Source organism: Chaetodon trifascialis, chromosome 5, assembly GCF_039877785.1.
Source record: "Chaetodon trifascialis isolate fChaTrf1 chromosome 5, fChaTrf1.hap1, whole genome shotgun sequence".
NCBI classification, from domain to species: domain Eukaryota; kingdom Metazoa; phylum Chordata; class Actinopteri; order Chaetodontiformes; family Chaetodontidae; genus Chaetodon; species Chaetodon trifascialis.
The window spans coordinates 27971629-27985381 of NC_092060.1; the positions used below are offsets into that span (position 1 = coordinate 27971629).

General features: G+C 42.3%; 1 protein-coding gene across 3 annotated transcripts in view; it reads right to left on the bottom strand.

Annotated features, from left to right (window-relative positions):
- Window positions 1-1113: 1113 nt before the first annotated feature.
- LOC139331029 (complexin-2-like) overlaps window positions 1114-13753 on the bottom strand; it is a 52671-nt gene continuing 40031 nt past the window's right edge. For all 3 annotated transcript variants that reach the window (XM_070962274.1, XM_070962275.1, XM_070962273.1), the window contains exons 3-4: window positions 9649-9824; window positions 1114-4800 (exon numbers count right to left, since the gene is read on the bottom strand). In XM_070962274.1, coding sequence (XP_070818375.1) covers window positions 4606-4800; window positions 9649-9824 — 371 coding nt within the window. In that variant the 3' untranslated portion in view covers window positions 1114-4605. The remainder of the gene's footprint in view (window positions 4801-9648; window positions 9825-13753) is intronic.

Sequence of the window (13753 nt, forward strand, 5' to 3'; positions counted from 1 at the left end):
AGCCTGTCTCTGGGCTGGGGTTATCTCTATGAGGAGCTGGCAGAGCATAAATCACTCAACATCTGTTGCAACAGACAGTGAGAAAGATTCTGTTACCCCCTGCTCTGCAAACCACATGTGCCTACTGAGGCATGATAGCGCACCACCAAGTTGTCTGATGTCTCAAGTGAAAGAAAATACTTATTTATGCACTAACTGAACCACTAAATAAATGAATGTGTTCAATTATTCATTAAAAAAAACAAGTAGTGCCTCTTTTGTAAAAACACAGCTGCACTGCCGTAAGACATGGCATGACAGCTAACCTTTAAAAAGAAATTTCCTGATATATGAGTGGAAGGTAAATAAAATGACAAGCGTTGCACTGTGTCTGCTGAAAGGTGATGCCAGCAACCTTTTGAAAGAACCTCATTTAAAATCCAAACAAAAACTCAGGCGAGCAATAAGCCGAAAATGTCAAAGCATCATAATCAATTAATTTCGTTTTAATGCCGGCCTCCCTTTTTTGTGCTGGAGTGAAACCCAACTCTGAAGTCGTTGCCAGCCCTAATCCTTTCTCGGCGTCCCTCCATTATCTTTTCTGTGAAATTTTTTGATGTAAAAGGTTTGCTGAAGCCGATATCACAGAGCCACTTATGACAAACACACTGCTAAGAGAGAGATGCTATTTGCATTGTTTTGATGTCCCTGCGGGGTTTTCGAGAAGCCCTCCAATCACGATTTGAACAACACAGCGCATTCTGTTTACAGCCCTTTTCGCTTTTATTGAAGAGATGTTGAAATTCCTTCGAGAAAAAATAAATCGTAAAAAAATGCATAACAGCCATGTTGAGATGAAAAACAGGGTTGACTGACAGAAACAGTAACATGTGATATACATTGAAGGTCTTTGCACATTTACTTCCTAGACGAATGCCATGCAATGGGATATGAACCATGACTGCAGGTCTAGTCTCAGTCTCACAAGTCAGGCATGACGCTGCCTCCCAAACCTGATATACACTGTACGTCACTGCCACTGCTTCCATGTACTCTTATTAATTTTACACAGGAGCAGTCGCCAAAGGCCTGCCGCAGGACTGTTTGAATGCAGAAACACAAGACGATGAAAAATTATATGAAATCACTTTATTCTCAGAGTGTGCGGTGATTCCATTTTTGCAGGAAAGTTACAGACTGAAATATCTGTCTAAAATGGCATGCAGTGAGGCTAACAGGTGGAGCTTCGAACACAGAGGAGACACAAAACGATTTTATCAACGACCTTGCCTACATCGCACACCATAAGCATGCATACATTTTGTCAACAAATAGGGAGATAGAGAGGGAGGGAGAGAAGGAGGGAGAAGGGTGAGAAGATTTCGCAGTACAAAAGAATACACCAAATTAACGTTTTTTTGTTGTTGTTTTTGTGTTTTTTTCAAAATACCAACCACCAGAGGACGGAAACAGGACCGGCTACAGACGAGAAAAAAAAAGAAAATACCGCACGAGAGTAAGCATCTTCTCAACACGTACAGAACAGAGAAAGACAGATGCAAGGAGAGAGAAACATCAGACAGTTACATTCAAGTCACATCAAAGGAGTATTTTTAACGTGGAATAACTTCAGGCAGTTTCTTTATAATATCAATGGCTGTATGAGCGGCACAAATGAGCGACTTCCAAGCGAACGCTGAAGTCTACTGGACGGCTAAATATTGATTACGCATGACTTGGGCAGTTTGTTTGGGCAGTGGTCTATAAGCCATTTAGAGCGCAATCAATCGGCATTGACAAGATGATGATGAATGAGGTTATGATGGCGTTGATGGATGACATGCTGATCTGATTTCAGAGCACGCCAGTTTGGAAAAGACTCACTGGTAGCCTGAAGAACTACACACACTATGACGTTTGCTAAGGTTTTGTTGCTGGGAAAGTCGTACGCATGGGTTGACTGGGCAGTAATTGTAGCTTTCTGGAATATTTGTGGGCCAAACAAGATATATGTGATTCATCATTAAGTGTAGGTTTGCTAGGCCCCTGGCAAAGAAACTGTTTCTTTTTTAGCAGAGAAGGCTAATTATGCTAAGAGAAGGCTAGTTATGGTTTAAACTTCTATTAAAACTTAAAGCAAGAATACCTGAGAATTTCAAAATAAATCAGACATGCAGTAAATCAATGGAATGAAACTTCTTGTCTAAGTCTACAACTACCAGCACTATTCTTTGGTTTGATTGGATAACTGCTCTGATGATGGGTTTGAGTTGTTGATGCATGATTGTTACTGTAAACATTGGTTGCTAACTAAATGCTAACACACTGTTTGAATGGAGGCTGGCAAAGGCAGTTTACAAGTACAGTAAAATCACAGAAAGTTCGATAAATATGCTCTACAGTTGACCTTACCACAATGCGCCCGATGATTTTTTTTTTTTAATATATTCAACATGATCACAGAGCTCACAAAGCGCCGATAAAAGGTACATTTCCCTCGTCTATGCCACAGGAATGCACAAGTTCAGAATTAGTTTCATTTCATGTTTAGCGAGCTTAATAGAAACGGTGGCCGTGTGACAAAAAAAGCAGGTTTCAAGAACCTTTTCACGCCTACAGCTACTGCGCGCATGTGAATCACAAAAACATTTTCTAACAAAATTTTATCACAAGATTTAACTGATCTCTGCTAACAGCACATTTAGGCTTTCCCTTCAGCTTCAGGAGGGATTTTTTTCTCTGTACATGGCAGCTAAAACCACTCTGAATCTTCACGTATATTCGATTCACTCTGCGTCTACTGTCGGGTTACAACATCATCAAATCGATTCATTGTGATGTACTTGTAGGCTAACAAAGGCATCGACTGAGGACTACTGTAAGTATAATATCTAGTGTTACCAGCACAAATCTGGTGGAATGTCTGAAATATCTGGAATGTTTTAACAAGACACTGTGGAATGAAGGAGAAATTAAAGAAAAGGCATATGGAGAAACATTTAATTCTATCCCTTTAAATTTGTGCCATTACATTGAGCGGCAGGACAGACCGGACTCTGGGAGCAGGGAAAGGTTTTGTGTGGTGCGGTCGTGGAGCTTTTTAAAAAGTCCCTCATTATTTCATCTGAACTGTCGATGTCTGCCTTTGAAAACCTGCCGTTTGCTTTGTGGTTTGATCCCGGTTGTGCTCGTCATCCTGCGACATATGACTGAACGTTTTTCACGACACAGAACAAATCGTCCCACCTTCCCCCTTTTCTCTTTTTGAATCAAATATGTCTTCACTGTCACTATGCGGACACATCTGTGCCTTTAACATCGACTAACACATTAAGGAGTAAGTCTACACACACAACAATGAAGATTGTCTGTTATTGCTGATTTGGGACTTCACTCCCATCAGTTAAACCAACGGACACAGGACAACTTCATTTCGAACAATATATTGCACTATTGTCACTGTCTGTTCACATATAGTGTGTTCACAACATAGTTGTGTTTGTGAAGATTCTTCTTTTTTTATATATATATTAAAAAAAATGATGAAAATGTCAACAGAAATCTAAATGAACTAGCCTGGTCTAAAATGTGCACGTCGTACTGCAAAAGCAGAGCGAGCGACACGCAAAAACTGAACGTTCAAACCACAAACGTGAATTTACAGTAAGAATTTCAATTGACTGCTTCGAGACAAACTTCATGGATGCCGAACATTTAGAGTTTTCCCCATGGAAGAACGCTTTAGACACAAAGTCAATTATCGCCTGCTGTACATGGTGGGTGAGATGTCGCTTAAATAAAAATGGAAAACCAGTTATTGCCTCAAATATCAATGTATTTTGCTTCATCATAACAAATAAAATGGTTTCCATATGTGTTCTTCACTTCACAAAAGTTTACTGCATGCTCAAAAAAAGGAAACAAAACCAAACAAATGTCTGATTTCCAATGAATTCCTTCACTTTCTGGGTTTACAGGTGTTGTTTTGACTCTACCAGTGCTCATATTACACACTCACAATAAACCGATGCCAACATGAGGGACACTTCATGGGGTGAATCCTCACAACGGAGAACTAATAAAAATGCAATTATTTATATACACTGTATGTATCAAATATTAGCAAGAACATAACAGGAAAATTCAATCAAATTTTGATATGATTTGGATAATTTCTTAAACGTTAAAAATATGGCTTTTACTCTTAGTCATCTTGTTATATGTCACATTTCACTCTTATATAGTTCTCTTTTGTATAACCCGAGGCTATTTACAAACAAAAAGGGTGGATGATGGGTGACGTCTAAGTGCGTGACATTTTGAAAACGTGGCATAAGATTTGCCTCGAAGTAGAGATCTGTGGAGGTGTGACGTACTTTTCGGATAGAGTTATAATTACAGGTTATCGAGAGAGATGCTCTGTATGAGACATGAAAAAGTACGTACCACCATCAGAGATCAGATTAACTCGAGGGCAAAGTCATGGCACGTTGCTCAATTCCAGGAACACTTAGAAGTTGGGTTGAAGGGGTGGGCGGGTGGGGTGTGGGGGTGAAGAAAGGTACGGCATTAGTCTTGGTTATATGAATGCTGTAAGAAGTTAATCATATTTCACCCAAAACACTGTTACTTTTTATTGAACATATCCATGAGCGGGGTCGGGATGAATTTCATGACCGTATCCACGATGCTCTCCTCTTCCTCCTCGTCGCCGCAGCCGGTGGGAACCGCCTTCTTCGGACGGGTGAGGCTGCCCTCGGAGGCCTGCTCCATAGCAGCCGCTGCCTCGGCTTCCTTCTCCTCCTTCTTCTTGATGCCGTACTGCACAGGACGGAGACAAGACAAACAGGCAGCGAGTTTAATCCCCGTCCAGATGGGATTTATTTAAGGGTTGGTCTGGAGTTTGACTGACTCATGAATAAGCACAAGATTATTGAGACCACTCTCATTTCTGTCCACTGGGCATGAAACTGGAGCTGGGAGGCAGTTTATTAGAAGAAAGCAAATAAGTGGATTTCCCAAAATGTGATGAACTCTTCCTTTAAGCACTTTGCACAGACCTTACCGACAGTAAATTACAAATTACAGTCCAGTAATGAGCTCTGGTTTTGCTCCAACTGAGAAAATGCCCCCTTAACATGTATTCAACCAGTGTCTGTGAAGACTCATTCGTCCAGGTCATGGTGGTGCTAAGTGCTTTCCAGAGGCAGCTGGACTCGAGGTTCTAGAAGACCTCTCACCCCTCAAGGCCTCTCATCCAAGAGACGTCTTCAGTTCTAACTGACTGGTGGGGAGTCCCAGGCATTTATCCTCCTGCAGGACTGCTCACACTTGGGAGTCATTGGGGTCAAATACGAGTCACTGACCCACCCGACCATCATCATCATGTCACCAGACTCAATCCTGCAGGAGGATAAATGCCCACCAGTCAGTAAAGCAAGTCCAGTTGCCTTCGGAAAGCACTTAACCAGCACGTGACTGTGTCATTATTGCCCTGAAGTGTTCCTCTGCCCAGGCCCTAACTGTTGCAGTTATTTCACAATTCAATGAGAAACTGTAAAAGTTGATTTGAAGCACTATGACTATGATTTCCTTGTATCTAAAACACCATATGATTTCTATGTTTAGAATAAAAGTGGGAACAACTTCTGCCCTCACTTCAAAATCAGCAGGGAAACCGATGAGCACTGCAGCGGACTTCAGAACGTGGCAGTTTTTACTCTAAAGATAGACGCGCGTGAGGCGTGACATGATCATTTCATGCATTTGAGGTAAATTGGTTGAAAATGATTACTGCTCTTGCAAAGTAAGTCACATTTCTTCATTTGCATGAATTAGCTTCAGGCTGCTTCCTGGTGAAGTTTAAGCACAGTGTGCTGCAGCTGTCTGAGTTCGTGAACAGCAGTTACCATTTCTGCAATTAGATGTGAAGTTAGATCTGAACAGAATTTGGGTTTTCATGCTTTTGCTCGTGTTCGTGAAAGTACCGGGGAGTTTAAACTGCTGCTTTGTCTAAATTGACCTTCCTGGATATTATATGTACCAATTACAGGATCTCAGTAGGCATAATGGACAATGCTAACGATTAGCTTACAAACCCCTGGGCCCCAACAGACTTCTATTAAATCAAGAGTGTGCTTAGAGGAGAAAGAGCACAACATCACTATTTAAAACATTAGAGGGAACAACAGCCGCTGGGAAATCTGTTTCACCAGCACCTTGATTGAAACTCAGTAATCTCTCTGCAATACAAAATAAAAAATACAGTGATGAAAACCATGAGATACAGTTGAAAGCTCTGGTAAAACCGCACTGTGGAGAGGTGTGGGGCTTTGTTTCCTGTGCTTTCTTTTTGGCGGAGGGTGGGCGTGGTTCTCCGGGTGTTTTGGGAGCTGGCTTCAGCACAGCTGGGACTCATCACAATCAAGCACAGCTTAAAGACTGTGGACTGCAGAGGACTCGATTGTTTCTGCTGCTTAGTGGTATAATTACAAAGACAGTCATGGGAAAATCAAGGCAGCGTCTTGCCTCCAGTCCACAACTGTCACCACCTAGTTTCACCTGTTCCTCGACCACCACCTGAGCTCTGTGAGCTCCAGCGTATCCCTGAGCTGCTCTCTAACTCAGTACCTCGTGCCTCACCAGCTATTCCCAGAGTTCCCCAGCTACTAGTTTCCTCCATACCTGGAGTCTCCCTTTATTATCCATTCAATAAATTCCTACTTTACCCTTTCTCCCTGTCTGCTGTTGAGTCCAAATCCTGCTGAAACACAACATTTGGAAAAGCTCCAAAACGGATATTTTGATGATAAAAGCTTTTTTCACAATGACAACAACTTGAAACAAGTCTGGACAAGCTCAGACAATTCATCACTAATGCTCCAGTTTAAATGCTGCTTCCTAATTGAACTTGAAGCTTTATTAATCTGAGCAGCTGGAGGCACAGGATGATATGAATTCCAGTTTCAAGATAATATCAAAACCAGTCTCTTTCTGGATCTTTGTTACCTTAACTACATTTTGTGTGTGTGGCCCTTAAGCAAAATCAATACAGTTGCAGTGCAAGGAAAAGGTTGCAGAGCACAGGAAGGTCAACAGGCTGAATGATGGTTGATCTTGAGGCAGAGATGCGGAAAATGAGCCAGACTCCTCCATGACCTCTTTGCTGCACTCCCAGGTGCCCGTTAAGGTAATTCTGGACCAGTAAATATCTTAAAGGACAACTACTAGTGTGCATTTCCTCGGTGAAGATGTGCATGGAGGGCAGGATGACTTTGTGTTTTTAGACTGGAGCGCTAGTGTTGGTGAGGGAACAACAAAGTCAGACAGTATGCAAACACACTTTTTTTTGGCATTACTCAATAATGTGTTCTGTCACGATCAAACCATTGTTTTTACGAAATTCCTCCAAAGAAACAAGGAGACGCTCTCTAAGATGTTAGTGATGGCCTGAAGACTTAACATGATTTGTAAATGATAAAGAGATGAATGTTTACAATGGAGGACTTTCAAAGCCAAAGCAGATCGACAAATAATAGCAGCTGGTTTGACAGTTGCTTGTATTCTGGTCCAATATTTGACTCAACAGTAGATTTGAAGGATTCATCCTGCAGCCAGTGAGACCCTCGGGCTCCCTCTCCTCTAAGTTCTTCATCCCCTGTCGGCTAACAAGGTGCTCCAATGGAAAAAAAATGTTGCTATAGCATTAAGTCAATGTGGGGCAACAATCGATCAGCAGGAAGCTGCAGCAAATTAAATGATCAGTGAAAGAGAGACGAGAGGGTCTGTCTAATTCCTGGATAACTGCAGACCAGTTAACCCAATTCCCATGACATGACTGCTTCTATCTTTCTATTTATACGACAACTACATACGTACACATGCTGCTCAATTTCAAAGCGAATGTTCGCATGCTACAGACACTTACGTCACTCATCGTGATCATTAGCTTTTCTTTACTTAAATCCAGTTCGTTGGCTTAATATTGACTGCACACTGTTAAGTATTCCAGGAGGCATTGTGTTTCTCCAAATCTTCTATGAACTACTGCAAAATAGTTGCTTCTCAGAATTTAGACAAACAAAGCAGCCTGGTTAGCTGAATGTTGGCGGCACTTTTGCATAAAAATTGAGAAGTCATGCGTCTTAGTTCAGCACCAAAATGCTTCTCCCTTCCTTCCAGACAGAAAATAACATTGGTGTGATTGCTTCATGGATATCTCCTCTGCGTCTCCTTCTGCTCCCTTGTTTGCTCTCTGCTTTCCCTCCGTGCTCCTCCGTTTCGCTCCCTTGCAATCCGTCTTAGTCGCTCTCCCTCTCTCGCTCTCAGGCTTGTTCCACAGTAACAAAGGCCTGTGTCAGTTGAAGTGAAGGCAGTCACGCTTACTCAGCCCCTCTCCACTCGCTATAATCAAACACTTTCCAAAGACATGCTGTCATATCGCTCCCTCCACTCTATTCTCTCACAGTTGTTCCAAAACCAAAGAATTGCTGGGATGCAGTGGAGTGCAGAGCTGATCCTCAAACTCCAAAGATAGCTTTACAAGGGCTGCGCATGGAAAAGTTTTAACCGCTGCTTGAGAGCCCTCAAAGAGTGCTCAAGTCAAATATTCAGTGAAACATTAGCAATGTCAAGAGGAGTATTTGACTGCAAGCTGCAGACGCTCTGATACCATCAATTAACATTTTATTACCTATGAATTAAGCATGAATTTTTCAAAGATGAGTCTTGTCGAGACAAGAAAAGGGTCAGTAAGACATGAAAACATGCCGACAGCTCACCTGGATTTACAAACCTGTCCAGTCTGTAATCATTTAAAGCAAACTAAGTATATAAGAGAGCTAAACTGGGGTCCAAATTTTTAAGTATTTAGCATCGAGCAGAAGAAACACAGTCTCCTGCCTGGTAAGTTCATATGCAACTATCTTATATCAACAGTAAGACATTGTCTCCAGAAAGACACGCTGCTGTTTAGCTTCTTTGCGAAACTGTAATTTAATTCATCACCATTATTTTGTGGAGCTGGAAGAAATGTAAACCATCCATCCGCATGACAGGATAAAACAAATACGTCTATGTCTTCTTGTAATTTGGGTGAAATTCTGCTTTTGTTGAAAGAGTGGATATTCAAATGAATGTTTTCCAGAGATGTTTGATATAACGGTATAGTCATTGATTAAAAAAGTAATGCAGACAACATTCAGGCGTTGGTGCAGTCACACTCAGAAGAGCAAAAAGCAGGACGGGCTGAACGCGATCAATCAGACGAATGCAGACTTTCAGAAAGTCTCCCGTGGCGTAATGCTCGGTTTTTCACACGAGAAGTGACAGACATCACCGTGTGAAAAAAGAGAGAAAGAAAGTTGAAATCCTGCTTTCTTTCACACCTCTGCACACCTGGCCAGCCGGGACTGGAAGTGGAAATGCTTGTCGGTTTGAGAAAGTCACGCAGAGCTCACTGTGCTGAATCTGTCCGGCTGCAGGAGCTCATGCGTGTGCTGATGTGGAGGTCGTGCAACAGCTAACACAGAAGAAGTGATCAGCTCCAACTTTTCTTATGGAAATGTAGGCTGCGCCTCCGGGGAGTCAACAAGGGAGTGAACATTCCTGCAAACAACAATCTTCCCTTTCGTCACTTGTTATCATTGCTCGGTGTATTTTTTTTCTTACCTTATCCCTGATGCCCTGCCGGATGTTTTCTCTCTCTGCTTCCATTTTTGCATATTTGGCCTTCCTCTCCTCCTCCTGTTGCCTCAGCGCTTCTTGCCTTTCTTCCTCTTTTTTCTGAGCATCGGGATCCTTCTCCTCCTCCCCACCAAGCATCTTGCCCATGTCTTTGGTGGCCCCTGTTGTCGGTGGTGACAGAGAGAGAAAGAAAAGTGATTAATGAAACAAATGTCAAGCAGAAATCTTTTAATGAAACTCGAGCAATTGGTGGTAATTGCACATAATAGATCCCAGCTATCGGCTGTTGCTAAGCCTTTGATGTGAACTGTGGAACGTCTAAGATTCGGATAATTCAATAGACATTGCTTCGTATTTGAGGCCTCTTCCAGGCCAATGAAAGAGCAGCTCAATGTGCCCTTGAATGAACCAAAGACAGAAGTGTTTGACAACAGAGGGAACAAGAGGTGAACGCCAAGAACAAGAGCCTGAGATAAAAGGCACTGAAATAAATTATTAGCAATTCCCTTGATTGTCTTTGTGCTGCTCCCTTTGGGCTTTGCTATCTCCAGCAGGAATTTACATCCTGATGCAAAGCATCCACTTGGACTGAGGGTCAAGACCTGAGAACAAAAGGCTTGGAGTGCCGTTTGAGAGGATCACAATGAACAGACACCGGGACTCACTCTGCTACTGATCCCATCTCCTGTCTGTCCCTGTTAGATATGCTAAACAAGAGATCACGAATGTCGTTAAAAGACGTTTGTTATTATATCGTCTGTTTATTACAGCTTGGCTCTGGATGTTGTTGACTGGATCGAAGCACCAGATCACATTTTAAATGTAAATGTAATGGCTTTTATTAAGGGAGAGTCTAGAAAGAAGCTGAAAAACAGTTCTCTTCTTGATGAAGTCTGGCTTAGCTGTCTCTGGCACGGACACTCACTGTATCTTGACTTCCTCTTTAGTCTGTGTGGAGAGTCTGGGGAGAGCTACGGGCATCAGATAACACACTTCATACGTCATTATACGGCTCTGCATCCATAGCAATTACATTCCTATTGAACAATTCTGCACTTTGCATCCACTGCTGACCCAGGAACAAGTATGTCTTTCAGGATGGGAAGTGGAGAGAGGGGTGGTGGTGGATGGCTGTGCAGCCCATAGTCCCTGATCCTCACCTCAGAGTTGCCTCACCTGAACCATCCATAATGCGCCACAGCTACAATCAGCACACTGTAGCAACCATTGCAGACGTAGAAAGAAAGAATTAGAAAACGTTGGCAGTGATGAGAAACGTGTGCTGGTGTAAACGCTGTTGGAGCTGCCAGGACTGCGACGCTGCCATTCATTCTTGTATAACATGAAAACACCCTCCACAGAGACAGATAAGTCCTTCACACAACACATTTTGTTTTGTCAGTTCCTGTTCTGATGCCATTTCTTTGTGCTTCAGCAAAGTGTTTTCACAAGTGTGATGCATCCCCGTCCGTTACAGACACAGGAACAGATGCAAGCCTCCCCGGAAAACAGGCCTTCGCATCACAGTCTCCCTGTCTCAAATAAATGGTACATTACCCTCATCTGCACAATAACCGCCTTTCTCCATTTTGTTTCAAGTGTTGCAGCACTCTTACCATAATTTAGTCTCATTACACTCTGAGCAGCAAGAACATTGTCGCTTTTGCCGCTTAAGAAAAACCCTTAAAAACAAACGCTGGTATTATCATCTTAACTACAACAACTCCAAAGGCCATAGACCTAATCAGGAAGTTGCACAGACTAATCTTGAGTGCCATCCTGCGTGTTGAGCTGCTCCTGCCGTGCTTTGTTCTCACTCCTGAGGCATTAGCTTCTCCTTCCAGCTCAGCGGCTGGAAACAAGCCAGTGCTCACGGTGGCCTGACGAACCCTGAACTCACGACTCTGTGCTCACCTCCAACTCTCAGGAAAGAAATTGATTTTAACAAGAACTGGACCTCCTGGACCACACTGGGCAAATCTGAAATAAGTCTGGCTCTCGCCTGCTGCGAGTCCGGCACATTTCCTTTTGCTATTAGCGCCTCTGTCTGCACCCAAGGTCTGTGCTCGCCTGCTATACCGAGCCTCGCAGGCTCTCTGGAGGAACGACTCAAAGACACAGCCATCTGCTTCAGCCGTGAAATTGATGAGACAGCAGTGACCTTGAGGTTCTTGGCTGCAGTCCGAACTTGCAGTGTTGACGGACCAGGACAAGCCCCGGTCCTTAGTCATATGGAGCGGGGTGACTGCTAATTAATACACAGACATGTTGATGTTTCTTGTTTTGTCATTAACTCCTTCGTGTGCTGAACACATGATGTGTTGGCATGTAAGAATGCATTATGGCTGCTGCACAGAGGCTGCTTCACGCCAGTGTGACGTGTCAAATATACAGTGACACAGTCTGGAATCAGTGGCTTTACTGCACAAATAAAAAGAATACGTTTGGTTTCTCCTAACAAATCAGCCTCCCGACCGCACACTGACTCAAACACTTCATCAGCCTTTTGTGTGCTACAGAGGATCAAATTAAGACATAAAGTCATCAGATATATCAAACATGAAAACCCATTTTTTTCATTCATGACGTTGGAAAAAAGGGCACTTCCAACATTTTCTGGAGCTTTAAACCAAATGTTATAACCAAACTCATAACAAAGACGTGATAATGGTTCCACTTCACCTTCAAACTCACTGTTTTGTATTTGTGGAAGTTTCAAGTCAGAAATCAGAAATTTAAAACCAAACATCTAATGATACGCATCCACCTCTCTAAGCCCCGCCTTGGGAAAAATGTCTGGAAATGGTTGGTGGGATGGAGATTTGCTTTCTTCTGATTGGTTTCTGGGGGGGGCTGCTCACAGAGCAGCTTGTTAATTTTCAGCCCCTTAACGCTGTGCTCTATTTTTATTATTTATCAATAATTGATGAAGTTACAGAACCCTACTGTGAATAAAAAATGAAGAAAGTCTAAATTTAAACTATGTTTTCACCTTAAGGTGTAGAACAATTCATGATGACTTGTGAAACTGGTGGCCTCACATCAACCATGATCAGTTTCATCTCCATACACACTTCATAGAAACTGCAGTAGCTACCAATACATCAGAAAAGCTGTTTCCGTCATACATTTTGAACCTCGCAGAGTTACTCTCTTGCAGTGCCACACAGACAAATATGTGTCAAAGATTCAGTCTGTGCCTGTGCTTCGCCCCAGGCCAAACTGCACTGCTGAACGGGACTGTAAAGTTTTCTCTCTGGCTTTGTTGCTGGTAGCTTGAGGAGATTTCACAAATCTTGTGTGCATAGCGATCTTCACAGAAGCTGAGTAGACTCTGATGGAGAGTATCCCTCATCACTTCAGGAATAATATATTCTTCTTTGGCAACGCTGAACAGAGAAACGTTTGAAATTAAAACTTGTTCAACTTTAGAGTCTGCAGATTCAAATTAAAAATAGCACGACATGCTTTATATCTTGTTCGAGCTTCGGCTTTTTTTTTTTGGCTTTATCTTTCTACTTTCTTGTCACCATGACCTATCCTCACCTCCTCATTAGCACTGACACTGAAATGTGAATTTGTGCAAGCAAAGTCTATAAAATTGGGTTACAATATGGATATAATGCAGTATTTTTAACCTTAGAGTACCTCAATCTGACAACTATAGTCATAATAGTTGGAAAACGTGTCAAATTGTATTTAATCTGGTCTAGATTGGTCTGGTTCCACTGTAATTAAAGGTTTTACCCTTCTTTAGGGCTTTCTGAGCTTTAAAATGTTAGGTGAAACAGTCTTTTGCAAGGACCAAACCTATTTAACCTAATCCTGGTTTCTACATGTTCCTGGTCCAGTGTGCAGGTCCTGTCTAGTTCACAAGTTTGGTAAATCATTTAACCTTCTGTATAAATCAGCTTCTGTATAAATTAGCTGTAATATCAGACATGTCTTATTTCGGGTCCACTGCTGATCATTTTTACGTCTTTGCAATGATTGCACTATATCTCTTGCATTTCACGTGTTGCATTGCCTCTCCACACGACTAATCTCGCTGCTCAGGGCTAATTAGCTCGTCTGATTGTGACAAAGTTGC